This window comes from Phaseolus vulgaris, chromosome 8, assembly GCF_000499845.2.
Source record: "Phaseolus vulgaris cultivar G19833 chromosome 8, P. vulgaris v2.0, whole genome shotgun sequence".
NCBI classification, from domain to species: Eukaryota; Viridiplantae; Streptophyta; class Magnoliopsida; order Fabales; family Fabaceae; genus Phaseolus; species Phaseolus vulgaris.
In genome coordinates this window covers 55,578,039-55,604,750 of record NC_023752.2, presented here as the reverse complement: position 1 = coordinate 55,604,750, position 26,712 = coordinate 55,578,039, and the positions used below count along the sequence as shown (strand labels likewise).

The following is a 26,712-nucleotide window of genomic DNA, read 5'->3' as shown; positions in this document are numbered from 1 at the left end:
CTCGACGAGGCGCTTAACGTCACCACCGACCTCAGTGTCACCACCAACCTCCCAATTCCAACACCGCCTTCTTCCTTCGTGTTGAGAAAGTTCAACTTCTCACACGGTTTTCAAACCCTACGTTCTCTCCTTTCTCTCTCCCAAAGCCACATCACCATCATGACATTTACAACAATATCCTTACCATATCATCCATTGTTTCCACGTTTGCAGCGTCAAAAGTGTGTAACTTGACAGAAGGTGTAACAAAACGTTTTTAAAAAACAAAATACATTTATTTAATATTATTAAAAGATAAAAAATATTCATTTATTTTTTAATTAAATTTTTAATATATACTATTATATTATTAAGGTTGGTTTTTAGATAAGAGTGTTAAAGTATTATCTGTTTTTAACATCATGCATTGGCTAGGTACATATTTCGGATCTTGATTTCTCTTCATACTCTAACAATTGTCACTCTAACAAAACATTTTCTATTATTTTTATATTTAATATTTTAATTAAATAATTTAATTTCATTTATTATTATTATTTACGGTTTTTAATGAGAATTTCAAATAGGAATCAAAACATGATACTTTGACATGTAAGAGAAAATCTGCAAACTTCTTCCTCTCCTTTATATGCTCTTGAACACTTTTCTTTTATCACCAGCAACACTTTTGTTCTGTTTTCAGCTTCAGCTCCCTACAATGGCAGAAGAAGCAAAGAAGAAGAGGCATATAGTGATGGTACCCATCATGGCGCAAGGACATATCATCCCGTTCCTCGCACTAGCAAGACAAATCCAACACACTACATCAGCAACCTTCACCATCACCATAGCCACCACCCCTCTCAACATTCTACACCTACAGTCTGCACTTTCGTCCACTTCTCCTAATCAAATCCGTCTTGCTGAGTTACCCTTCAACTCTTCCCAACACGGTTTGCCACCAAACACAGAGAACACCGAGAAGCTTTCTGTCACTCAACTGGTAAATTTCTGTCATTCAACACTCTCGCTTGAGGCTCCTCTTCGCTCCTTGATATCACGCATAACAGAAGAAGAGGGTCAGCCTCCAATCTGCGTGATATCTGACGTGTTCCTTGGCTGGGTTAACAAAGTTGCTAATAGTCTGGGCACTAGGAACCTAACCTTCACCACTTGTGGTGCTTATGGAACTTTGGCCTACGTTTCTCTCTGGTTGAACCTCCCCCACAAGAAAACACACTCTGATCAGTTCTGGATTCCCGGGTTCCCTCAAAGCTATCGCTTCCATCGCACTCAATTGCATAGATATCTAAGAGAAGCTGATGGCACTGATGACTGGTCACAATTCACAATTCCACAGATTTCACATTCTATGAAGTCTGATGGGTGGATCTGCAACACGGCTGCAGAAATAGAGCCTCTGGGGTTGCATCTTTTGAGCAAGTATCTTCAACTTCCTATTTGGGCCGTGGGGCCACTCCTTCCACCTGCTGTACTCAAGGGCTCAAGACATCGCTCAGGGAAGAAATGTGGCGTGGCTCTTGAAGCATGCATGGAGTGGCTGGACTTGAAGGATGAGAATTCTGTTGTCTACATTTCTTTTGGGTCACAGAACACGATCAGTGCCCCCCAGATGATGGCCTTGGCTGAAGGGTTGGAAGAGAGTGCGATATCGTTTATTTGGGTTTTAAGGCCACCTGTTGGTTTTGACGTGAATGGAGACTTCAGGGAGGAATGGTTGCCAAAAGGGTTTGAGGAGAGAATGAGGGACACCAAGCGTGGATTGTTGGTGCACAAATGGGCACCCCAGTTGGAGATTCTGTCACACAAATCCACTGGAGTGTTTCTAAGCCATTGTGGATGGAACTCTGTGTTGGAGGCTCTTAGCTACGGGGTGCCAATCATTGGGTGGCCACTTGCTGCAGAGCAAACATACAATGTGAAGATGTTGGTGGAGGAAATGGGTGTGGCCGTGGAGCTCACTAGATCTGTGGAAACTACCATTTCTGGGGAGGAAGTGAAGAAGGTGATAGACATAGTTATGGACAAAGAAGGGAAAGGAAAGGAGATGAAGGAGAAGGCAAAGGAGATTGCATCTGATATGAGAAAGGCAATAACACAGAAAGGGGAAAAAAAAGGGTCTTCTCTAAGAGCAATGGATGATCTTGTTAGGACCATTCTATCTCCCAAGTCTTTGTGATTCTCTTCATTTAGAATTTGAATAATAAAGTTGTTTCTGTAAGAATATTTCTTATAAACTGCTGAGCAATCTTTACCATTATTTCTTAAACCCTACAAGAATCAAACCCAACAAAATTGTCCCATTCTTGAACAAGAAGCATAAAGCTATAGGATGGTAGATATTCGTTCTTCCTTTCATTTTTTTCATCGGTTGGTAGATACGTGTGGGAGAATATTTTACCCACGAAGTGTCTAAGTGGGAAAAACACTAAAATAAATAAATAAATTGCATTAAAGATGTGTAATATTTTTCTACTTTAGTGACATAGCAAGACACTCCATATATTACCATAACAATGTCCTTATTAAATCACATTGAATAGACAATGGATAACACATGGCATCTTATTTTCACAATTAAAATTGGTATTTTTACACAATATTAATTAAAATTAAAATGTTTGATAAACGAAAGAAAAGAAAAGGTAAAATCTTTATAAATGATTTTGGAGAGAACATATGAAAAAATGGTAAAACCTTTTATAGATTATTTAGGAAATAGTGAATTGTGATCCCAATCAAGGGTATTTTCTTATTGCACCTTTACTTTTCTTCATACACCCTATCAGAAATATGAATTGACAAAAAGAGGTTTTAAGAATCCTAGTAAAACGTCTCATTCTTCTTTGCCATTTTTGTTATTACTCTTCAAAGCAAGCAACAATGAGTATTCTGATAAATTTTGGTCAAACATGTGTGATTTATGGCGGTGTTGTGGTGGTTAGTGGTTGGTTTTAAAAACGTGTTCGTCAAATAAGAAATGTAGGGTTCATTTTTTTTTTTACTTATGGAATTGGTAATCCATAATATTTTTGGAAATGATAAATCTATAATGAAAAGGGGGAGTGCAGGGCATGCATGTTATATTTTGGAAAAGACAGTCCATATCCTGTTTTCAAAAAGAACAGTCGTAACCATTCTAGAATATCATTTCCTTAATAGATTTTATGAATTCTAGAATATATATCTTAAATTAAAAAATAACAAAAAGAAGAACATACTATTATATCAGTTATGATCATCATAATTCACGAAAGGCTATGCATATTTCTGAAAAGGTCCCACAGCACCGAAAAGGCACCTATGCGCATTGCATCAATTTACTTTCAAACGTGGATTGCAGAGGTTCACATATGTTTGGCCTAAAATGTCAGAGCTTGACCTCCTTCATCTTAAGCTTTCACTGTAGTTCATAGACACATTTTGTATCAGAAACAAATACTAGAAAGCTATTAGCCCAAATGGCAGAGGCAGCAAAGAAGAATGGCCACATCGTGATGATACCCTTCATGGCACAAGGCCATATCATCCCATTCCTCCAACTAGCACGCCAAATCCAACACAAGACAACCTTCAACATCACCATAGCCAACACACCCCTCAACGTTCAATATCTTCGATCTGCACTTTCTTCCACTTCCCCTCATCAAATCCGTCTTGCTGAGTTACATTTCAACTCTACCCAACATGGTTTGCCACCAAACATAGAGAACACAGAAAAGCTTCCTCTCAATCTCATAGGCAAATTGTTTAAATCATCACTCAGCCTTGAGGCTCCTCTACGCTCCCTCATATCACAGATCACAGAAGAAGAGGGTTACCCTCCACTTTGCTTAATATCTGACGTGTTCCTTGGCTGGGTTAACAACGTTGCAACCAGCTTAGGTATTAGGAATCTATGCTTCACCACTTGTGGTGCTTATGGAACTTTAGCCTACATCTCTATCTGGTCCAACCTTCCTCACAGGAAAACAGACTCTGATGAGTTCTGGGTTCCGGGGTTCCCTCAAAACTACCGCTTCCACCGTACTCAATTGCATAAATTTCTAAGACAAGCTGATGGCACTGATGAATGGTCACAGTTCTTCATTCCAGCAATTGCTCTTTCTATGAAGTCCGACGGATGGATTTGCAACACGGTTGAGGAGATGGAGCCTTTGGGGTTGCAGCTTCTGAGGAAGTATCTTCAAAGTCCTGTTTGGACTGTGGGGCCTCTTCTACCACCTACTGCACTCAAGGGTTCAAAACATCGTGCAGGAAAGGAATCTGGCATAGCCCTTGAAGCTTGCATGGAGTGGCTGGATTTGAAGGATGAGAATTCTGTTGTCTACGTTTCTTTTGGATCACAGAACACAATCAGTGCCTCCCAAATGATGGCGTTGGCTGAAGGGTTGGAAAGGAGTGGGAGATCGTTTCTTTGGGTGATAAGGCCCCCTGTTGGTTTTGACATGAATGGAGACTTCAGAGAAGAGTGGTTGCCAAAAGGATTTGAAGAGAGAATGAGGGATACCAATCGTGGCTTGTTGGTACACAAATGGGGACCTCAATTGGAGATCTTGTCGCACAAATCCACTGGAGTATTTCTAAGCCATTGTGGGTGGAACTCTGTGTTGGAGAGCCTTGGCCACGGGGTGCCAATGATTGGGTGGCCACTAGCTGCAGAGCAAGCATATAATGTGAAGATGTTGGTGGAGGAGATGGGTGTGGCTGTGGAGCTCACTCGAACTGTGGAAACCACCATTACAGGAGAGCAGGTTAAGAAGGTCATAGATATAGTGATGGACCAAGAAGAGCAGGGAAAGGAGATGAAGGAGAAGGCAAATGAGATTGCAGCTCACATGAGAGATGCCACAACAGAGAATGGGGAAGAAAAAGGGTCTTCGGTAAGAGCAATGGATGATCTTGTTACAACCATTTTGTCACCCAAGCATCTGTGATTTTGTTACATTTAGAATTTGAATAACAATGAAGTTGCCAACTTAAGCATTCTTGTTAAACTCCTCTGCAACCTTCACCACTAAACTTTCATAATGTCACTGAGAAGATCACAAGTTCATGCCTTTTAATTGGATTGATGATTTCAAAACAATATAAACGTGAATGAGCATGATCTCCTCGTATTAACTTTTAAGTATATATATTAACTCAACCATATTTTATGAGTACAAAAGCTAATGCGATCTCTGCAATATTTCGCTTATATCATCGTCAATATTAAATCTTTTTTAGGAACAGAATTTTATTAGTGAAACCGCTATTCCTGTTTTCCTGTTTCACATTCAAAATTGTAATCTTTAAGAAAAAATAATGAACTGCATCAAAATGTGTTTTTCCATCGAAAAATATAAAATATAAGAAATTGTTGATATTCAGTCAAACAGGACTTACGTCAATGACTATTTTGACTAAAATTTCACGGTATCATCCAACAAAAAATCATATTAAGTATGACTTGAATTTTAACACATGTATTATAAAAATTAACTAATTTCTTACAAATGAAAATTTGAAATCAAATAAGTATTCACAGCCAAATATTACGTCCAAAGTTTATATGACAAACTAAAAAACTCCTATAATTATCATTACTTTTTGTGTAAAAAATAGGATTCATAAGGTAATTTCGTCACCAAACTAATATATAATTTCCACTCCTGCATTTGTTTGCCTTTTTTTTTCCATTTCCAAATTCCTAAATCCATTTCTACTCGTTATTCGTTTGAGAATGCTCCTCCACTTCACCCCAGTGAAGAGGTAAGGATCTTCCAAACGGTTCCTTTAAAGTAACTCTGTTGCCTGTGATATGCTACATGTACAAATAAATATCCTAGACAACAAAATTAACACGCACAAAAAAGGAGAGAGACTTTACTACACTACTTTTCTAAAAGCCATTTGTGTATTCAGTGTTCACCATGTGGCCATCAAGATTAATAGTCACGAACCTATGCGTATAAAACAAAAATTTCGCTGCTTCACTTCCGAGGTCTTTTTGATATAGCTTCTGTTTGCGCATCGCCCTGCCAAAATTTACCCTACAGATTAACATTACGTACACAAAAAAGCACCCTAGTGTGCTAATAAAAAATAGAGCCTTAGTTTCCTGATTGAAAACTAAAGTTGGATGGTTGATACCACACTATTAAAAACACATTGATACATCTGGTGGCACTTGTTTAGGTAACAATAAACAACTTACAGGAACAGAGAGTTGCTCACGTATGTAGTCCATTGACCGTAGTACAGCAACTAATGTATCCTTGGACACCTGAAACTTGACTTCACACGCACCAGTATTTGTATCGGCAACTGGAAGCTGAAACAGTTAAAAGAATTTCAACAATCTAAAAGTTTGTCGAAATACATAGACCAAAACTCAAAGGAACATTTTTAGAAAGTGGGATTTCTATACGATAACATCTTAAACAAGCAAGAAAGATGCATCAACCCCACAAAAGCCCCATGAAGTAAGAATAATACAATTGATGACAATAATTATCTTTTGCTTTTGTTCTCTTTATCTCTCTTCTCTTTTTAATCGGAAGGGGGTGAGACAAGCCAGTGAGGGGAAAAATAAAGAAAATAAAAACAAATACACACTCTTTTATATAGACATGACCTATCAATGTATAGATGTTTCATCATTTTCACAATGTTTTCACCCTAATCGACGAAAAATGCTAGAAACTTCCATTTAACACAATCATTACTCTGCATATATGCTCTTTGCATCAAATATGATCTCCAAGATAGAATATCAATTCCTGTTCAGTCTCGAGATACGAAGGAAGAAGCTAAGTATTTATCCATATGTATGTTCTTCATATTTTAAACTGAATTTGGTAAGATCAATTATAAGATTTTAGTCAAAATCAAGTATATTGTCGTAACATTATATTACAAGTTATCTACCTCAACAGCATCATGTCATTTTTATAAAGCAGCTATATTTTCAACTGCGTGATGCCTACTTTCTTTAATAGCCAATATGAATATGCTCATACCTAACCATTTTCCCTAATAATAAATGTCATTTACCTATACCACCAGCCTCTGAAAAACAACAGTCTAGCTCTGTTCCCTTTATGTATCTTGCCAATTGAAATAATTAAAATTTTCTTCCTTAGAAACCTAATTAATAGTATGTGCTCCTTAAATAAAACCTAACCTTATAAATATAAATCAAAATAAATATCCTACCACCCCCATTTACAGCCACTCAGTAAGAAGAGAAGTGCTTTAAGGAAATTTAATATGACAATACAAAGCAGCATCAATCCCTGCTTTTCTAGTACTAATACTAAAGCAACAAAGCATAAGGACAGGGCCTATTTGAGAAAAATAAGTCTAATGGAACAAAATCACAGACCTTTAGATTTAATACAGCAAACTTCCTAGTTGGCGCAGAAAGCTGATCTCTGATGTTGACCATATGGTTAAACAACGGTTCCAAAGTAACTTTTGACAGATTAAACTTAACTTCCGATTCTGTTGATGGATTCTTGCTATAATCTTGCAACTGCATTTGAAATAAGCTTAAAGGACTTAGGATCCTCACATTCTCGTTATTTGTTAAATTGATGCAAGAGGATAAAAGCAGGATAACCTCACACGATCAGATGTTACATAAGACATTCATATACTCATAAAGGGATTAAAGGTTATCTGTGTCTCAGAAAATTCTCATGCAAAAGCACAGGTATCTAAACCAAATTTAAACTAAATCATGAGTATTACTACCAGGTTTTCATCATTCATATAATTATCAGCACACCTTAAGATTGATAACAGCCACTCTATTCCCTGGTGTTGAGTTCTTGTTTTCCATTACCCATGTCAATGATTTCAGACAGGGATAGACCACCTACAGAATAGAACACAAGGACCAATTTATTGGATTGCGGTCCAATTCCAATCCCAAGAATATGTCAAATAAAAAAAGGGGAAGAGGTTCTCCTTCACATACCATGTTTTCAGGTGGACCATCATCGCGCTGAAGAGACACTGGAGTCATTCGCGGTAAATTTAAATCAGCAACTGATTGAACAGGAGTACTAGCATCATTAAGGTTAAACCTCTTTGTTGTTTCATCCTGCTGTGGCCACAAAAGAGGGTTTGTATCTGCTGTTGAAGTTGGGGATTTTCTGTCATCATAAGCAGTCCAACTGACGGGATGACTAGGTGGGGAAACTTTGGCCACACTTCTCTTCATGAAAGAAATCTTCTTTGCACTTTCTCTAAGAGCACCAATTGCAGTATCATGTGTTTCCACATTCATTGCCCCTTCTTCAGCATATTTGATGGCTTCCCAACAAAGATTGCTATATCGTGATGCCAAAGAATCGTGTACATGCGATTCACCAGCATGTTCACTGCTTTTTGCATTTCTTGTCCACCGTTTTAAAATATAATGAGATGGTAACGTAAGTACATTAGTTACAGTAAAAACAGTTAGAACATGTCTACATAGAATGCCTGAGTACTCAAACATTTGACAACTACAGTCAGCTCTCAACTCAGAAAGGTTTAACGTGACAACATAAGCCTTTTGGTCATCATCAAATTTTGCAACCCTGAATATGCTACTTTCTCCATCTTCTTCAATTCTGTTGGCTGTATAAGCAAAGGTCTCGACTAGCTCTTCTTGAAACTTTGAAAATATTTTCCGGGTATAGAGATTAGCAGCCTGTTTCTCCATTGGGGAAGGTGTCTTCAGGACAGGGGTGGAGGAAATTGTCTCATAATCTGTTTCTAATTCTTTTTCAAACCAGTTCTCTAAAGCTTGTTCATACTGCCTAAAGAACACTGGTAATGTTGCCTGATGGTTGAGAAAACCATAAAAAAAAGAGCCATCAATTCCTTGATTAGGAGATATTACTGCAAAAAATGAATCACGAAAATATGCTGGAACCCATTGTGCACGAGCATTGTACAATGACTGAAGCCAATCATTTTTTGTGAGTTCATATTTATTCATGATAAAATTCCAACATGAATCAAACTCCTCAATTGTTTCTGTCAGATTAATACAATTATATAGTTCAATCTGAAAATTTGGATGCATGTTGCATACATAAGCCAACTTCTCATGGCCTTCTCGCAAGACATGCCATTTGCTTATACAGTGGCGTGTTTGAGGGAAAACTTGTGAAATTGCTGTTTGTATAGCTCTGTCTTGATCAGTAGTGATAGAGACAGGGTAACGGTCATTCATCGCTGTCAAAAATGTCTTGAAGAGCCAGACAAAAGAAGCCTCGGAATCATCCAAGAGGAGTGCACAACCAAACAAAATCATCTGACTATGATGGTTTACCCCAGTGAACAGAGCAAAGGGCACTCTATATTGATTTATTCTGTAAGTTGTGTCCATAGTAACTGCATCACCAAAATGACCATAAGCAGTCCTTGATCTCGCATCTGCCCAAAACACATTAGACATGTGATTATCATCATCAAGTTGTATTGCATAGAAGAAACCAGGGTTCTCAGCTTGCATTTTCTTAAAGTACTCCAGCAGGTTGTGAGCATCCCTCCCTAATGTCCTCTTTTGAATAGTTGGCCTAACAGCATAATTCATCATTGACGGACTTTTAACAAGGTGAGCTGTTTCAGAAATAGTAGCAACTGCAGGAATATTTCTAATCCCGTGGATATTCTTAGTGGGAATACAATTCTTATCCATAGATACATACATCACACCACTTGGAACAAGCCCCACTCCTTGGTAAGTTTCAGGCATGGTTCTTCCCACACTAGAAAAGTGTCTGCGCGGCCTAATACTATGCACCTTACTAAGGCTTGCCATGGAATGACTATGCTCCTTCACAAATTGTGTAACAACCCACTTATTTTGACCCTTCTTCTCGATCCTAATCATTGCAGTGCAACTTTCAGCAAGTTTTCTTTTCAAATCCTCCCTGCCACAGACAAATTCCCAGTACATATTTTCCCCATCGGCTTTGGAACGACCATGTGAGCCAGCTTTGCAGCTGAAACCCACTCGTCTGGCATACTCATTGTAGAAAGTCTTTGCAGCATCTTCAGAATCAAACTCCCTACCCACATACGGCTCAGAAACCCCAACCTCAACATGAGAACCAGAGTTGTTTTCAGCATTATTAACTCCACCTTCAATATGTTCAACATTCCCATCATCTGCCATAGCTTGATGGTCACTTCCTTCTCCCATGTTTATCACTTGTATGAAGCAAAAGTTGCATGCTTTAATCCTATCAAATAGAAAGGCGTTGTCTTAAATTACCTATGCAGCAAGTAAATCCAAAATTAAAAAATGCAGCGTTTTATCTCAAATATTCTCATTAATAGAATGTTGCAAAACAAAGAAAAGAACCATAGAAAGGAGAAGAAAAAAAAGTGAACTTCTTCAGATTAAAAGAAAATTTTCATTTACCAAATTAACGTCATATGAAGTGACACGAATAAAAACTCAGTCCTATCACAAAGTGTCCGTTAATAAATCAAAACCAGACATCATCAGATATTTGGTATAGCCAAAAATGGAACAAAGGTTCAATGTCAAATAGGTTTGAGCTAAACATCATAACTACAATACACAATTTTAACATTCAATTAATTATCACAATTAGTTATCACAAATAGGTCAAAATGCATACCTAGAGATGAAGTAATCAATAGAAGTCGCAAAACTTTCAGTGAAATTCACAAAAATAAAAATAAAAAATCAATAAAAATAGTAACTATTACATAATTCATTGTAAAAATTAAACGAGAGATAAGAAGTCCGAGCTTACAGCAATAAATACCGAGTATGGCGCTAATAAGAACCGTAAATAATTTCAGTGCTCCATATCGGGGTTGAAGAATCGCAGAAACGCACGAATGTCGAGAAAACGAAACGGGTGCGTTTTGAAAAGTGCTAGGGTTTGTGGTCGAGCAGCTCCGGGCGGTTGCAGAGACGGAGGAGGAAGGAGCGTGACAGTGGGTGGATGTAGTGTTGCATATGTTAGATATGAGTGCACACGTCATATTAACCGTTGATATAAATCTAACGGTTATCATTCAATCCATTTAAAATTGGAACTTCGATTATTTTTCTGCCTTTTGTGGTGAGATTTCTTGAGTGCACTGTGCACCATCCATCATCCATCTATCGCTCTGGCTCCACGTAACATTTCCACCGTCCGTTCTTTTTATGATTGTATTATTTTACAAGGCTTAATTATAATTTTCCATTCTATATTTTTCAAAATTCACAATTTCCTCCTTCTAAAACTTTTAGCTGTTTATTTTTAATTTTCAATAATTTTATATCCTGAAATATTTTTAACATAATCTTGATTCTTTAATTTTTAATTATTCATAATTTATTACATTTCCAATTCAACTATTCGTCAAAATTTATTATTAGGACATAATAAAATAAAGAAAAACGTGTAATACTCATTATTTTCTTTCAGAATTGTAAAGGTTTTCCATATCTTTTTGAAAATTGAAAATTAAACACAATGGGGTTAAAAAATGAGAAAATAAGAAACAAAATTATGAATTTTACAAAATAAAGAGAACCAAACTACAATTAAACATTCCTTTTAATATACTTTAGTAAAATTATTTATCAATAGTATGCTGTCATCTAATAGCATATACATAAGTTTGTTCATTTTAATTATAACCTTCCTATTAATTAAATTTCTAAATAGTTAATCATATTGCATGTTTTATAAATTATATGCATATATCTGATTATTCTTTTTAATAACCTTTCAAATTCAAATAAAGATAAAAAAAATAAGGTATATCTAAATATACATGTATTATTACGTTTTTAAAATACAATCGTTTTTATAGTGGCCACAAAAGATTCTCATTCTCTTATTTCAATTTAATTATATTTATTTTCTTTATGTATTTTACAGCTAAATATAATCAATTTATGCGTTAAACAAGTTTTTAATATTTATAGAATTGAAAAATATTAAAATTGACACCTCCACGATAATTTCAGTATTTTTCATACTCAACATTTAATAAATACGTGAATTTGACTTTGATGATATAACTTTACTTTAAATTGAACGTAATTTTTTAGATACATTAACGACAAAATTAGCACGTAAATCATATAATTATAAACCGTCCCTATCAAAATTACTAAAACATACCAAAACCTTATTTAATTCTTAACTCTTTATATACAAATTTGTCACGTATTACAAAATTTTCATTTTATATTTATATACATTAACATATCAAAACAAAAAAGGACACTATTGTTTCACGTGTTGAATTATACTATTGAAGTAAGTTAATATATAAGCTTTGTGTTTTTTAAAGATTTGGTGAAATGAACATGATCATGAGTTTAATATGATTTTAGAGAATAAATTTAAAACTTAACCTTATAATAGGATGAATGTTGATATATGTTTCCATGGAAGAGTGTGATAAAGAGAGAAAGTGCAGAAAGAATGAATGAAAAGAAAGGATTCAAAGAGAAATAACATCAGAGAAAGGTAGTTCAGTGGGATCAGGGTGGTTGGGCATAACAGTTTTGGAGAGTCTCAAGAGACTTCTCATAGGTAGAATAGCTTTAGGGTTAACATCATGCATGCTCCTTGAAAACAAGGATCTGCATGCTTCATTGGCCTTGTTACAGAGCTCAACATGTTTGTTGTTATTGGGACCCAACAGACAGTGTCCCAGAATCCTCATAACAGGTTGCAACAGTTCCCAAGACAGAGGAACTCGACCTTCGACCCTGTTCTTCTTTTCAACCACCCCTTCTTCTTCTTCCTTCGCTCCGCCGTCTTCCAACTTCTTACACATCTCACCCTCTTCAAAATTCTTATACATCTCACCGTCTTGCCCTGCCCACACCTTGCAAAACTCGCAAAAATCGGTCTTTGAGGACACCGGCATGTGCCCGATCTTCGCGTAGAAGAGTTCCAGCGCCACGCCCACAATGCGGGCACGGCGCGTGGACCGCACGGTGCCGTGGGGCTCCAGCGCGGGGGAGACCACGGCGATTTCGGGGTCGGTGGCGGCGGAGTTGGCGGGGCCTTTGCCGGGGGTTTTCGCGGTGGCCTCGTGGTACACGCTGGGTTGTGAGAGGTCGGGGATCGTTATGGACACGGGCTTCCCGGCGCGTGAGGTTGTTTCGTACGCGTAGAGGGCCAGGAGAACGGCTTCGAAGCCGGCTTGGGGTTTCCGGTCGGCGACGCGTGAGAGGTAGACGCCGGCGATGACGGGGAGGAAGCGGAGAACAAGGAGCTGGAGGTCCACGACGCCTGACTGGAACGTGTCGTAGAGCCAACGGCAGAGGTTGTTGTCGCCGGCGCCGGAGTTGGGCTGGCGGAGGAGGGCGGAGATTTTGGAGTAGAGGTCGGGGCTGGTGAGGAGAGAGGCAGGGGTGAGCTTGGAGAGAGAGGGGACGATGGAGGAGAGCGAGTCCACGGCGGTTTGCATTTTCAACGGGGAGTCCGTTGCGGTGGCGGAAGCTTTGGGTTTGGCGGAGGGAGTGGTGGCTTCGTCGCCGGACATTGTTTGTGGTGTGATGGAGAGAGGATTACGTAGTTATTGTGATTAGCGATGAGTTCTTCTGTGAGAGATAGAAAAACTCAACGGTTGGAGCCAAAATAGGATCTTATATTTCGCTATAAAACAAGTGAGTGACATTTTTTATTTTTTTTAATTAGTATAAAATATATAAATCAGAAACAAAATCAACTTCATGGTAATAATTTATTCAGTTGAGATAAAGAAAAAAATTATAAATATTTTTTTTTATATGATACGATGTACCAAAATTAAGATCTGAGATGGGAAAGTTTTTCATTCTTCCGTTTATGCGTTATTCGCGGGTAGTGAATCATTATTATAATTTACTTATTATTATTATTATTATGGATGAATATTATTATGTTGTTTAATTTGAATATAAAACGTGATACAAACAGTGTGCACTTAAGATTAATAACGTTATACAGTTGTGAAAAAACGTTCATGGATACAAAAATAAGTCAAAGATACGAATTAATTAAAAAATTGTTGTTATTGGTAAATAGTTGGCACATGCACGATGGGATAATATAAATTGTAATCAATATATTATGTATAATTCAATTATTCAACACGTTTTTGTAAAGTATACTTAAAATTTTATAAACGAAAATAAGAGAGAAGGGAAAAGAAGAAGGAAAGAACATATAAGCTTGATAAAAACTAAGTTGTGGGCTTTGACTTTGATTTTTGTGAGTGATATGGTTTTTATGCTTACTTTGTTAGCAACTTTGTATATTTTAACTTGTTCTTACTTTGTTAACAACATCTAAAAGTAAAATTGGATAATTTGTGAATAATGTTTAAAAGTAAAATTGGATATTGTGGTATAATTGATAGATATTATTACTAGTAATGTTTATATTTTAATATGATTTAGTTATTTTTAATATACACATGCAATAATTATATTTTACTAGTAAATTGTATACAAGATACTTGATACGTAAATTTATCATTTTAACTATATGATGAGATTAAATATTAAGTAAGATAACATATGATGTTGTATTAAATTATCGTATTAGCAAAAATCAGTTTATATATTTAGTAAAAATATTTTTTTTATTAAAATTATGTCCTTCACGAGCATAAAGACTAGTATGAATAAATTTTAAATTATATGGGTGGGGTGTAGGTACGAGTGTGTGTGGATTGATGGGTGTGTGTAAAAAATAATTAATGACATAATAAGTGGGTAGAACCTAAGAAAATGATAAGGAGGATAAAACTTACACAACCCGAAGAAATTCAAATGCAACTTCTGAGTTTTCTATTTAACAACTTGTAAAAATTTCCTTGTTAGAAAACCTAAAATAAAATTATGCTTTCCTTTTGATAAATTTCAAAATCAAAACATGTTTTGAAAAAATCTGTTTACACACAATACTTTTTAGGTATAATTATCTTATTGGTTCTTAAATATAGTTTTTTTTTAAATAATTTTGTTTTTATGTTTTTTAAAAAGTATCTAAATTGATTCTTTCTATTAAATTCCACATTACAGCGTCAAGTGTTATTTATGTGGCGGAAAGAAGTGATATTAGGTGTTGTGTAGTGACAATTGGAGTGAATTGACATATTAGTGAAAATTCAATTGGAGGATTAGGGATTTTTGAATTGGGGGATTAGGGTTTTTTGAATTGCAATGAGTAAATGGGCAATTGAGATTAGGAATTTTTAATTGCAATAGTGTAGTTGCACATTGCTCAACACAAATTGTCTTTGCAATCTCATGGCCCTCAAATGTAAGAAGTGCAATCTCATTGTCCTGCCGTTAAACCCTAAATCCCCTGAATTCCCTAACTCTCTGCGCTACTACGCCCTCTGCCTCGCCATCCACGCTCACTCTGGGACCTGATCTCTTCTTCAAATTCACCTCCAAAGCCCAAAGCGTCAATAATAAATGGACTTCATATCAACATCATATTATTTGACAAGTCAGAAGATAGGACCGTGAGAAATTGAAACTACACCTGTGATTTCGCTTATGGGTTTGAGTTTAGAGTTTGTGCAGAGGAGAAATAATATTAAAAAATTAAAATATAAATATAATTAATAATTAATTATAAATGTACATAATACCTGGAATCCATCTATGCACAATTGTGCCATATAGTGTGCCACGTAATCATCATTTAACATCGTCTATATCAATTTAACATAAGGGATCAACCATAATTTTGAGCTTCATGTTATTCAGCCCAAGAGACATGTCAGATTCAGGGCATCCCAATTAACTGAAATGACGGTTTCTCATTTGAAATTTGTACAATAAATTTTTTAATAAAAGCACACATCGCCATATACTATACTTTTTAATTCTTTTAGAGATTTATCTAAAAGATTTGCAATATAACTAGGAATACGTCTCAGATACCATGCATGAGTTAATAAACATGTTAGATTTTTTTTAACAAAACTTATGATTTAATAGATTTTTTTAAAAACCACAATAATAAATTGAATATAAACTCTAAATGTAGGGTTAAAAAGATATTTATACTTATTTTTTTTTATATTTTTCCAAAATTTGTTTTGCTGCTTTACAATTAATTCGAAATAAAATAGTTTATTTATTAATTCATGTTGGAATTTAGTTATGCATTTTTTTACAGTACAATACTTACTTTGTGATCGTTTCATACTCCTCAATGGTATTTAATTATGTGTTCTTTCTGATGTTCTATCCTTTGTTTTAGAATTCCTCCATATCTTATTTTAGATGCATGAGACTCTAGTATCTAGAGGCTTCAGGATTATGAATTCCAAGGTCTCATGTCCAAAAAACCTTATATTTTGTGAGTGATATATTCATCTTTTTAGCTGATACTACTAGACCCTTTTGTTTTATAATAGTTTTTAAGTGTTTTATATGTTTTTCTAAGGATTCTGGAAATTTTAGAATGTTGCCCAGATATACTACAGTAAAATTTGAATATGGGGAAAATATATTATTCATTATATTTTGAAATTCAGAGGGAGCATTTCTTAATCCCATTGGCATTACATTCTATTCATAATGGCCAAAGGGAACCACAAAGGGAGTATTATATTTATCCTCTTCTTTTATCTTTATCTTATAATATCTTGATTTCATATCAAATTTAGAGAAAATGCATTGTATAATTTATTATTTAAATCTTTCTCATGGTAGATTATACATAATCCATTTAAGAACATTATTCAAGGTTTTATAATTAATTACCATATGAGGTTCTCCTCTTTCTATTTCATTTACATTGTTGACACAAAAACTTGCACAACTCCTATAGTCTTATTAACTTTTTCTCCAAAAAGCTATTTAATTTTCTTTTACAAAATTCTAGGGTTTTGCCTTTGTAGGGATTTGGTTTTCTTGGAAATACATATGGTATGGTAGTTCTATGGTAAATGAATTTCTATGACAAAAAGTTGTAGGGACCTCTACACAGACTTCTTTTTGAATTCTTCCTCTATTTTTTAAAAATTTTGTAATATATTTTTATAGGATTTCTTCAACCCTTTAGTATTTTATTTCATCCTTTATATATTTTATTTGATTTTTCCTTATCATTTAATTGTTTTAAGAAGTTTTCTTCTTCGGTTTGAAAGAGGTTATTTGTCTCTTTGCACCTTATTAGTTTTAAAACTTCAAATAAACTACCTTGTGTTTCTATTCCTCCTATATATTTATTGGGTTTCATGAAAACTTTTCAGAGCAATAATTGAGATAGTTATTAATGTAAATTGGTCCTTCATATAGATTTATCTCAAATATTGCTAAAATTTGATTATTTAGTTAATATGGCAAACAACAATGTACACTTCCTTGTCTGAATAATGGTTTTATAGTTATTTCTACTGATATATTATAAAATAATTTATGTTATCCTTATATATATGTATATTTTATAATAGTACTTAATAGAACAATAAATAAAGTTGTTAATTCATGATACCATATGTGAAGGATTAAATATATACATATATAAACCATCTTTTACATATTATTATGTTTTAATGCCCAAATACTTTATGGGAATATTTCTTATAATCAATGATGTAATATATATTTTATATTTTACATGTAGATTATGTTACAAGTGTATGTAATATATATGTTTTATAATTTAGAATCCTATTTATTTTAGTGTTTAAAATTAAAATTTGACTAAACTTGTGTTTTATTTTTATAATAATATTGTGTTGGAAAGGCCGGGAGAAGGGGTGGTGTGTTTGGCAGATTCCTTTTCTCAAATCGAACCTGTGGATCTCAATTCATTCTTTGTCGTCGCAGACCTAACCACACAAACGCTAATCCTAATTACATTTTCTTTATCCCAATCTCTTCTCTTCTCTTCTCTTCTCAAGGTATTTCTTTCCTCTCTAACCTTTTTTTCTCCTTTCAATCGTTCTTATTTTTCCCAATTTCTTTTTCAATTTTACAATTCCTCTACCCATAGTTTGGTCACTGATTGTTCCTCAGATTAGGTTAACTTTAGGGTTTGCAATTTGCTATTTTTCTTGCCTTCGGTTTGGGAATTTTGTATTTGTTACGTCGTTGCGGGGGTTTGAGCTTTCAACCCTTTTGATTCATAGAGTAGGATCCACATTTTTTATGGCATTTGAGTGCCTAAATAGGACTGGGGTTTCTCAAAATTTGGCAGAATTTGTAGCAAATCCAGACATAGACACAGTTGAACCTAATCAGCTTAGTTCCAAATCCTTCACCGAAGGAGTGGCAACGAAAAATCTTTTTCCAGATAGCAGACCTGGGAAGAGCGTGAAGCTTAAGGGAGCATCCAAGATTAGTTCCAAGAAGGGAATCAAAGCTCCAGGAAGTGGTTTGAACCAGTCATCAATTCCTGGTGATGTGGTTTTAAATTGTGGTTTGTCCATCACTGACCTTCCTTCGGCGTTGATATCTGAGATTTTGAGTTGCCTTGACCCCAAGGATCTGGGCATTGTTTCGTGTGTCTCAACGATTTTCCAAAGGGTTGCATCCGAGCACCATGCTTGGAAGCATTTCTATTGTCAGTGGTGGGGGCTTCCAACTGCCTCCTTGGCTGTGGATGATGATAAGTCATGGAAGGAGATTTTCGTGGAAAGGGAGTTTAGGAGTAAGACTTTTATGGGACGATATAGTATGGAAGTGTTGTATGGGCATACTGAGGGAGTTAAGACTGTTTTCCTATTGGCTTCTGCGAAGCTCATATTTACCTCTGGGTATGACTCTGTTGTGAGGATGTGGGACATGGAGAATGGGTTGTCGATTGCTTCATCAAGACCCCTTGGCTGCACCATTCGAGCCGTTGCAGCGGATAGAAAACTATTGGTTGCTGGCGGTACTGATGGATTTATTCTTTGTTGGAGGGCTGTAGAAGGACTGCCTCACCTGTTTGAGCTCAGAGCCTCACAGAATCATCAGAATACTGAGGTTCGACTTTGGGGACACGAAGGTCCTATAACTTCCCTTGCTTTAGATCTTACAAGGATTTACAGTGGTTCATGGGACACTACTGTTCGAGTGTGGGACCGTGATTCAATGAAGTGTACTGCAGTGCTGAGGCACAGTGACTGGGTCTGGGCACTTGTCCCTCATGATACAAGTGTGGCCAGCACCTCAGGTTCAGATGTGTATATTTGGGATACTAGTAGTGGGGCTTTGATGACCATTGTTTCTAATGCTCATGTTGGTAACACTTATGCTTTGGCACGGAGCCATACAGGGGACTTCCTTTTCACTGGAGGTGAAAATGGTGCAATTCACATGTATGAGATTGTAAATGATGGTTATGAGTGTGAAGCTTGGCATGTTTGTACTTGGGTTCCTCACTCGGCTGCTGTGTATTCCCTTGCCTTTGAATTTCCATGGCTTGTTTCAGCATCAAGTGATGGCAAGCTAGCTCTAATTGATGTGAGAAAGCTGTTGAAGTCTAGCAAACGAGCTCTTGGTAAGAGAGTTTCAAAGGTAAAGCATTTGAGTGGAGACATAGCTGAGCCTCCACAGAGGATGTTGCATGGATTTAAGAGCAACCTTTTCTCTGTGGATATAGGAGCTGATCGAATTGTGTGTGGAGGTGAAGAAGGTGTTATCAGGATCTGGAATTTCACAGAAGCTCTGGAAATTGAGCGAAGAGCCCGCAAATTAAGAGGAATACGATTAGAGAACAGAATGAGGCGACGGAAGCTCCAAACAGAGCTTAGCAATGATCAATGTTCAGTTGCTGCCAAGAAGAATTCTGTCACTTGTATTTGGCCCAATAAACGTGGGATGAGCGGAAAGCTGAAAGCATAGTGACGGATTTTGGCCATCTGATTTGCTTTATTTACTTTCACCAACTGTCATTATTTTACAAAATTCATGTATACGATATTTTAGTTTCAAGCAGTTAAATTGACGAATTTTATGTTTATCTCTATTATTATGATATTATTAGTGATCAGATCAGACTACTTCAATCTACTTCTCAATGGTATCTGAGAATGACAGAGCCTCTCTTCTAGAATTGTTTTTACCCAAGATATTTGTTCTAGAATTCTAAGTGCGTTTGATACCTAGTATGGACTATTGATTTATACACATTCATTTATGTTTTTGGACGATAAGCTTGTACATGGATATACTCATTATCCATCGAATCCCTTTTATTAGGCTAATATAGACACAATGTTTTCGGCCGTCTTCAAAAATAAAGTTATACAATAACTTTAACTGGTAACACAAAAATTATGAATGAATTAACCCCCTTTAATTGCGTTGTCAATAGTCAAAGAAAACATAAATAACACCCCCAAGTTTCCTTTGGTGAATTAATTAACCTTTAATTGGGTTGTGATGTGTCAATAGTCAAATAAATCATAATTCCTTTACTTTTGTGTACAAAGAAACCCTAGTCAGACGAGTTAGTTGGATGAAGTGTTATTTGGTGAGAGATAACAAATCTTGTTATCAAAATTCCATTCATATCAATATAATAGGAGATAGCAAATTCTGTGATTTCATATCCAAGTTTTTCCCTAAGCCCATTAATATCAGATCCCATGAATGTGATGGCCAAAGAAACTCCTACAGTCACCTTTTATGAATTTATGAAATGTTTTACGGTCACCTTTTATGAATTTATGAAATGTTTTAAAGAAAATCCTACAGTCACCTTGTCTTGTGTCTTGACGTGTGATATTTTTAGATCTTGTGCTATGTCATATCGTGTCAAGCATGACAAAATGTTTGCGACGGTCTTCAAAATAAAGTTATTACTAAGGTAAAAAGAATGCAATTATATATTTACCATTTTTTTTATGGAGAGAGAGTAGTGTGTATGATAAGTGGGTGTGTTTGTCCATTCTTAATGGAAACCTTGGGTCTGGAAGCTTAATTTGAATTTTTACAAAATTGCAATGGACTTCAAGAAGATATTAATAAAAAAAGGAGTGAAAGCATAAATTGTTGGTCGATGAAGGTTGTTGAGAAATCGAAAAAACGTGACATTTAAAAAAAGGGAGAAAGTACACAATTTTCTCATTGACAACAATATGTTATGAATGAAGTTATTTTCCTTCGTCTATGATCAAATAGGTAACATTTTTAGAAAAACATAAATCTGTAGTAGTTTGCAACTTTCTTGTGTAATCCATCCTTGTTGCACCAGAAAATCCGATAAAATAAGTTCCCTTGCTCACCAAAATGTTAAAGTAGCAAATATTTACAACGAAGGTCAAATCAATTTGAGGGGAGTAAGGGAAAACAGTATGAGCAGGTTTATTGCTGTTGTTCTAATGGGCATTCTCAGCATTGTTCATGGACAGCACACAGAGAAACCAATTGCCCCTCCTAATGAGAAGAACGACTCACATGTATCGGCATTGTATGTGCTAGGGGATTCCTCGGTTGACTGTGGAAACAACACTCTGTTCTACCCCTTGCTTCACGCTCGTCTCTCTTTGTATCCATGCAACGGCTCTGATGCCACCCTTCTTCCTCAACTTCTTGGTACTTTTCCTTATCTTTCTTTTTCCTCATCACTGGACTGCATTTGTAATTCAAGAAAATTGGGCAGAACTAGATGAGATCTCATATATAGAACATACAAGAAGTTATAATTTGAAACCAAGCTTAAACTCACACAACTCTCACAACTTTCCATTTTATCGTAAGAATTGATGAAAATGAAAAAGAAAAAAATGGACAATTGAATTGTATCGATGATAAAATTACATACACATATCTACAAATATATAAATAAAGATATAAAATCATTTAAAATTCATATTGAAATAAAACCAATGAATAGTCAAAATGTATGAATAGTAAGATTCTAATACCGTGTTTTTTACAAGATAAAAGAAACCTTACTTTAGTGATTCTAACAAGTCCTATTGGAGGGAAATGAAACCATGTCTTCTTAGACAGAAGTTATGTAGGTTTTACTGGTCAGATTTCACCTCCATAATCCAAACAATACTAATTTATGCACTGGAGTCATTCTGTTGCAGCTGAGAAGATTGGATTGACATCAATCCGGCCATTTTATGGTCAAAATGGATCTCTAGAGGAGGTTCTTGGTGGTCTCAACTTCGGGTCAACACAAGCTACAATCATGAACCAAGGAAGCAACAGCCACCAGTCTCTCAACCAACAACTACGCCAGGTTTCTGAAACTATGCAGCTATTGCAACTGCAGCTGACTGAGGACACTGCTTTCCAATTTACAAAATCCTCCATCTTTTTTCTCTCCTTTGGCAAAGAAGATTACATTGAGCTATTCCTCCATAACTCTTCCAGTACCAACCAAACGTTGCAGCGGGGTGCCCAACATTTTGCTACCATTTTGGTCAACCAAATGGCAAATGCTGCGAGGTATCTTTATAATGCTAATGCAAGGAAAATCACATGTTTGGGAATCCTGCCTTTGGGATGCACACCTCGCATGGCCTGGGAGTTGAATAGCACGTCATCAGCCGGAGATTATAATGCAAACGGTTGTGTGGAACATGTCAATGACATGATCTTCGAATACAATAGATTGCTGGATGAACAAATAGACAAGCTTAATACAGAATTTCCTGATGCTCAGATGGTGTTCTGTGATGTATACAATGGAATGATGGAGATTATCAACGAGCCAAGGCTTTATGGTATGTTTTTCCACCCCTCGATAACTTTGCATTGAAGATTTTCCTGTGCTGAATGTTTAGCATCTTAAAACAATTGTACCAAGCGTTCTTTATGCAGGTTTTGAAGACGTGAAGAGTGCATGTTGCGGACTTGGTTTGAATGGTGCCATGATTGGGTGCATCTCCATGGACATGGCCTGTGATCAAGCTTCAACTCATGTTTGGTGGGATTTGTTTAACCCTACACAAGCAGTCAACAAAATCCTAGCTGATGCAGCTTGGTCTGGCCAACCAATTGCTGATCTTTGTCGTCCTATTAGTATTCATCAACTGGCCAGCATGAAAGTCTAGCATTTCCTATTGATTCATCTTATAATATATAATATTGCTGGTTTTGACAACAGTAGAGAAGTAAAAATCATAAAAAACTAAACACACAACTTGCAAAGCTGAAGCTAACCCACATTCAGTAGAATAAGAAATATATTCGTATATTCTGAAAACAATTTTTTATTTGAATTCAATATGGAATCTGATTGTTTCTGACATCATTTGTATTTGTCCCCTGAAATCGATTTAAAGTATGTAATAAAATACTATATCTCTGGACAATGAGTAAAGTGACCAACCCTAATTCACAGATATTGATCCAAAATTCAAAATCCCAAATCATTTCGTCATTCTCCATGGCTGCCAAGATTCAAACTAGTTTTTGTTTTCCTTCATTCTCCATTCCAACCTCAAAACCCAAACCTTACTTAAAATCCTTCACCGTCTCAGCTTCCAAATCCATCTCCGGCCGAAAGCTCCGGGCGGCAGTTATTGGCGGTGGTCCCGCCGGATCCTCCGCCGCGGAGGCGCTAGCTTCCGGCGGCGTTGAAACATTCCTCTTCGAACGCAACCCTCCGTCCGTCGCGAAGCCATGCGGTGGCGCCATCCCTCTCTGTATGCTGGAAGAGTTCAACATCCCTCACCACCTCATCGACCGTCAAGTGACGCAAATGCGAATCTTCTCCCCTTCCAACATCGCCGTCGACTTCGGAAAAACCCTTAAACCCCACGAGTTCATTGCCATGCTCCGCCGCGAGGTCCTCGATTCGTTCCTCCGCTCCCGCGCGCACTCCGCTGGCGCTACCGCGGTGACCGGCCTCGTCACAGGCCTCGACCTCCCCGCAGCGCCGGCCGCGCCCTACACAATCCACTACACAACCAACGGCTCCCCACGGCGCTCGCTCGCCGTCGACGTCGTGATCGGCGCCGACGGCGCCAACAGTCGCGTAGCGAGGTCGATCGGCGCCGGTGACTACGCCTGCGCCATCGCGTTCCAGGAACGGATCACATTACCAGACGAGAAAATGGCGCACTACGAAAATCTCGCGGAGATGTACGTAGGTGACGACGTGTCGCCAGATTTCTACGCGTGGGTTTTTCCCAAGTGCGACCACGTGGCAGTGGGGACCGGTACGGTGCGTTCAAAGAAAGATATTAAGATGTACCAGCGCGGGATCAGAGAAAGAGTGATGCCGAAGATCAACGGTGGGAAAGTGATCAAAGTGGAAGCGCACCCTATTCCTGAGCACCCGCGTCCGATTCGGGTGAAGGGACGCGTGGCACTCGTTGGTGACGCTGCAGGTTACGTGACGAAGTGTTCCGGTGAGGGTATTTATTTTGCGGCGAAATCGGGTCGCATGTGCGGAAACGCTGTCGTAAAGGCTTCGGAGGGTGGGGAGAGGATGATCGACGAGTGTGATCTTAGGAGAGAGTACCTGAAACCGTGGGACACGGAGTTTTCTACCACCTTCAGGTTTTTGGATCTCTTGCAGAGGGTTTTCTACGGTAGTAACGCGTGCAGGGAGGCTCTGGTGGAGCTTTGTGGGGACGAGTACGTGCAACGCATGACCTTTGAGAGCTACTTGTATAAGAAGTTGGCGCCTGGGAGACCCTTGGATGATGCCAAGCTTCTCATCAATACCATTGGAAGCTTGGTTAGGTCTAAAGTTATGGAAACACGCACGCGCACATTCATTCTCTGATTCTTTATTTCTCTTCTGTTCTGTTTCGTTCGAAACATTATTTGTTTATCTCTGTTTTCCTTGTACTGTCATCTTCTAACAGAGCCACATTTTAATTTTAAGCAATGATGATCACTTTCTCAATTTGTTTTCATCAAATTCTAATCAGAGCACTATCACAACGAACACAATAGAACAGAACTAAGAAATAGTGTTCATACGATGCTAGGATACAACTAAGCCACTAGAGAAAGAAAGACGATGAGATGATAACTGTTGCTTGTTTATTTGAAAACAAACACGTATAATTAGATAAAGTTACAAATATTATAAAATCTAAAATAAAATCGCAAAAGAAAAAAGTAGGCACGTTTCAAGATTTACTTAGTGTTTGGATTAGGGTGCCAGTGTGTATTAGGGTGAGAGTGAATTTTGTTGAAAGCCCGTATCATACAGGGTAAATACCATGATGCCCCTTACTTTATTTACGTTATTCGGTTGCATATTGTCATTACACCTGTTCCGGCCGGTTGACCTGGGACGTCTTTGTGCGCAGCCTCACCCGTCAGCTAGGGACTCCTTCCCACTGGTTACCTGTGGGTTCCTGCAAAGAAGGACAAAAGGGCGCCTTAGCGGCCGTTTGCACTCCGACGCTCAAGTCAGCTAGCAAGAAACACCAAAAACTCTGCACCTCCGTGTCGGAGCACCGTGAATGACACTCTGAAGGTGGTCAAAATAAACTCTCTCTCTCTCAATAGTCCGAACCCCGTTCCCAACATTCAAGATGCTATTTAAACTACTCCAGCATTTAAAGCGTCTTAAAGTGCCTTTAATTATGAAACGTTCAGCGCCTTTAAGACATTTAAACCGCTTGGAGCATTAATAGTACCTTAAACGCTCGAAACGTAAACTCTATTAAATAGCTTTAATTACCTTGTACCTAACAAACTGATGTTTCTATTCTGACTTGGCTGCTATTACACGTGGAGGGCCTCACAGCACCGTGACCCCACTTGGGGGTATTTCCTCACGTGAGTCCTCCTACCTGGGAGTGCAACTGCGCAAGGGGTGACTTTTTGGGTGCCAACTCATGCCCCCAAACCTCTAGTCACTCACTTTGAGAGCGTATCTATCTTCCTCTCGTACCCTGCACCTGGCTACCCATGGGCGTGACCCTCTCGTGAGTCGTATCTATCCCAAGGGCTTCTCTGGGGCGACATGGGCACTTCACGAGTCAAATTGCTCTCCACTGGCGCTATTATTATGGCCTTGAAGCCATCTTTCTCTTCTCTTTATTGCTATCCCCGGGTTATCGGGGTTTGACGCCTTCCCACGATGTCGCTCCCTCCATGGTCTTTCCTACCCATGGGTATCGGGGAGTCACACTGTGATTGCCTTGCCTTTGTGACATTTGACCTTGGCGACGCTCTAGTTGGGCGATGCCTTAACTCGACGATGCCTTCGCCTAGGCGACGTCTTACCTTGGCGACGCTTCCTCTTGGCGACGCTTGCACTTGGCGTCTCCTCACCTAGGCGATGCCTTATATTGACTTTGACCCCCGACGTTGACTTTGACCTTGACTTTGTCAACGCCCGGATACGGGCCGGTACAACACCTTTGCATGGAGTAACAATAACAAGCACCATAGACACCACATCGGTCTAGTCTTCTCACATAGAGTTGTATTGCTATAGGGTTCTTGAAGAGAGTCTTCCGTAAGCATAGAGGTAGAAGAGTGAGTTTGGTAGTTCATCTTTGGCCTAATGTTACGTTTTTCTTTTATTTTAGTTTCATGCATAATCGATTATCATTGGAAAAGAACGTATTACATAATCGATTATGTAGTTAAAAACAGTTGATAATCGATTTGTCAAGCATAATCGATTATGAGAGTTATGTTATTTTGAATATGATCGATTATCTATGAGCGTAATTGATTATGTTAGATTTTTAACTGCAAAAAAAGTCGATAATGCCTTTTAATTTTTTGGATAATCGATTATGTGATTTTTTTAAGACAACTGATAATGATAATCGATTATGTTCATGGTTTTCCAGATT

The 26,712-nt window shown here is 37.4% G+C and overlaps 7 protein-coding genes across 10 annotated transcripts; 5 read left to right on the top strand and 2 right to left on the bottom strand.

The window, feature by feature from the left end:
* Nucleotides 1-600: 600 nt before the first annotated feature.
* On the top strand, nt 601-2,254 carry LOC137827055 (UDP-glycosyltransferase 92A1-like). Its single transcript, XM_068633263.1, has one exon. It carries the CDS (start codon nt 629-631, stop codon nt 2,177-2,179), a length of 1,551 nt encoding a protein of 516 aa, XP_068489364.1. The 5' UTR covers nt 601-628; the 3' UTR covers nt 2,180-2,254.
* Nucleotides 2,255-3,262: 1,008 nt separating this feature from the next.
* On the top strand, nt 3,263-4,983 carry LOC137824074 (UDP-glycosyltransferase 92A1-like). The gene has a single exon (XM_068629522.1). The coding sequence runs from the start codon at nt 3,462-3,464 to the stop codon at nt 4,935-4,937; it is 1,476 nt and encodes a 491-aa protein (XP_068485623.1). The 5' UTR covers nt 3,263-3,461; the 3' UTR covers nt 4,938-4,983.
* Nucleotides 4,984-5,609: 626 nt separating this feature from the next.
* LOC137824073 (protein FAR1-RELATED SEQUENCE 3-like) lies at nt 5,610-11,175 on the bottom strand. 4 transcript variants are annotated; one of them, XM_068629517.1, is made up of 6 exons: nt 10,773-11,175; nt 7,967-10,229; nt 7,775-7,864; nt 7,370-7,519; nt 6,200-6,316; nt 5,610-6,020 (listed from the first exon to the last, which is right to left on the bottom strand). In XM_068629517.1, the coding sequence occupies exons 2-6, from the start codon at nt 10,187-10,189 to the stop codon at nt 5,976-5,978; spliced, it is 2,625 nt and encodes an 874-aa protein (XP_068485618.1). In that variant the 5' UTR covers nt 10,190-10,229; nt 10,773-11,175; the 3' UTR covers nt 5,610-5,975. The 4 variants fall into 4 exon arrangements, with proteins under 4 accessions (XP_068485618.1, XP_068485619.1, XP_068485621.1 ...); XM_068629518.1 differs by having other exon boundaries at nt 7,967-10,261; nt 10,773-11,144; XM_068629520.1 differs by having other exon boundaries at nt 10,785-10,992.
* A 1,292-nt stretch (nt 11,176-12,467) lies between these two features.
* On the bottom strand, nt 12,468-13,662 carry LOC137824473 (uncharacterized). Its single transcript, XM_068630125.1, has one exon. The coding sequence runs from the start codon at nt 13,519-13,521 to the stop codon at nt 12,469-12,471; it is 1,053 nt and encodes a 350-aa protein (XP_068486226.1). The 5' UTR covers nt 13,522-13,662; the 3' UTR covers nt 12,468.
* A 4,048-nt stretch (nt 13,663-17,710) lies between these two features.
* LOC137823340 (F-box/WD-40 repeat-containing protein At5g21040) lies at nt 17,711-19,983 on the top strand. The gene has a single exon (XM_068628430.1). The coding sequence runs from the start codon at nt 18,140-18,142 to the stop codon at nt 19,817-19,819; it is 1,680 nt and encodes a 559-aa protein (XP_068484531.1). The 5' UTR covers nt 17,711-18,139; the 3' UTR covers nt 19,820-19,983.
* Nucleotides 19,984-21,273: 1,290 nt separating this feature from the next.
* Nucleotides 21,274-23,675, top strand: LOC137825373 (GDSL esterase/lipase At1g71250-like). The gene is made up of 3 exons (XM_068631043.1): nt 21,274-21,514; nt 22,018-22,659; nt 22,757-23,675. Exons 1-3 carry the CDS (start codon nt 21,274-21,276, stop codon nt 22,987-22,989), a joined length of 1,116 nt encoding a protein of 371 aa, XP_068487144.1. The 3' UTR covers nt 22,990-23,675.
* LOC137823341 (geranylgeranyl diphosphate reductase, chloroplastic-like) lies at nt 22,984-24,794 on the top strand. The gene has a single exon (XM_068628431.1). The coding sequence runs from the start codon at nt 23,250-23,252 to the stop codon at nt 24,669-24,671; it is 1,422 nt and encodes a 473-aa protein (XP_068484532.1). The 5' UTR covers nt 22,984-23,249; the 3' UTR covers nt 24,672-24,794.
* The last annotated feature ends 1,918 nt before the right edge of the window (nt 24,795-26,712 follow it).

Excerpts from the sequence above, each read along its gene's own strand:
- LOC137827055 (XM_068633263.1), top strand. The coding sequence starts at position 629 with ATGCTCTTGAACACTTTTCTTTTATCACCAGCAACACTTTTGTTCTGT.
- LOC137823341 (XM_068628431.1), top strand. The coding sequence starts at position 23,250 with ATGAGTAAAGTGACCAACCCTAATTCACAGATATTGATCCAAAATTCA.
- LOC137824073 (XM_068629517.1), bottom strand. The coding sequence starts at position 10,189 with ATGGGAGAAGGAAGTGACCATCAAGCTATGGCAGATGATGGGAATGTT. Across the intron at positions 7,865-7,966 it reads ATGGTCCACCTGAAAACATG|GTGGTCTATCCCTGTCTGAA; the intron begins GTATGTGAAGGA and ends TCTATTCTGTAG. Across the intron at positions 7,520-7,774 it reads TGGCTGTTATCAATCTTAAG|TTGCAAGATTATAGCAAGAA; the intron begins GTGTGCTGATAA and ends TTTCAAATGCAG.
- LOC137824074 (XM_068629522.1), top strand. The coding sequence starts at position 3,462 with ATGGCAGAGGCAGCAAAGAAGAATGGCCACATCGTGATGATACCCTTC.
- LOC137824473 (XM_068630125.1), bottom strand. The coding sequence starts at position 13,521 with ATGTCCGGCGACGAAGCCACCACTCCCTCCGCCAAACCCAAAGCTTCC.
- LOC137825373 (XM_068631043.1), top strand. The coding sequence starts at position 21,274 with ATGAGCAGGTTTATTGCTGTTGTTCTAATGGGCATTCTCAGCATTGTT. Across the intron at positions 21,515-22,017 it reads CCTTCTTCCTCAACTTCTTG|CTGAGAAGATTGGATTGACA; the intron begins GTACTTTTCCTT and ends ATTCTGTTGCAG. Across the intron at positions 22,660-22,756 it reads CAACGAGCCAAGGCTTTATG|GTTTTGAAGACGTGAAGAGT; the intron begins GTATGTTTTTCC and ends TTCTTTATGCAG.
- LOC137823340 (XM_068628430.1), top strand. The coding sequence starts at position 18,140 with ATGGCATTTGAGTGCCTAAATAGGACTGGGGTTTCTCAAAATTTGGCA.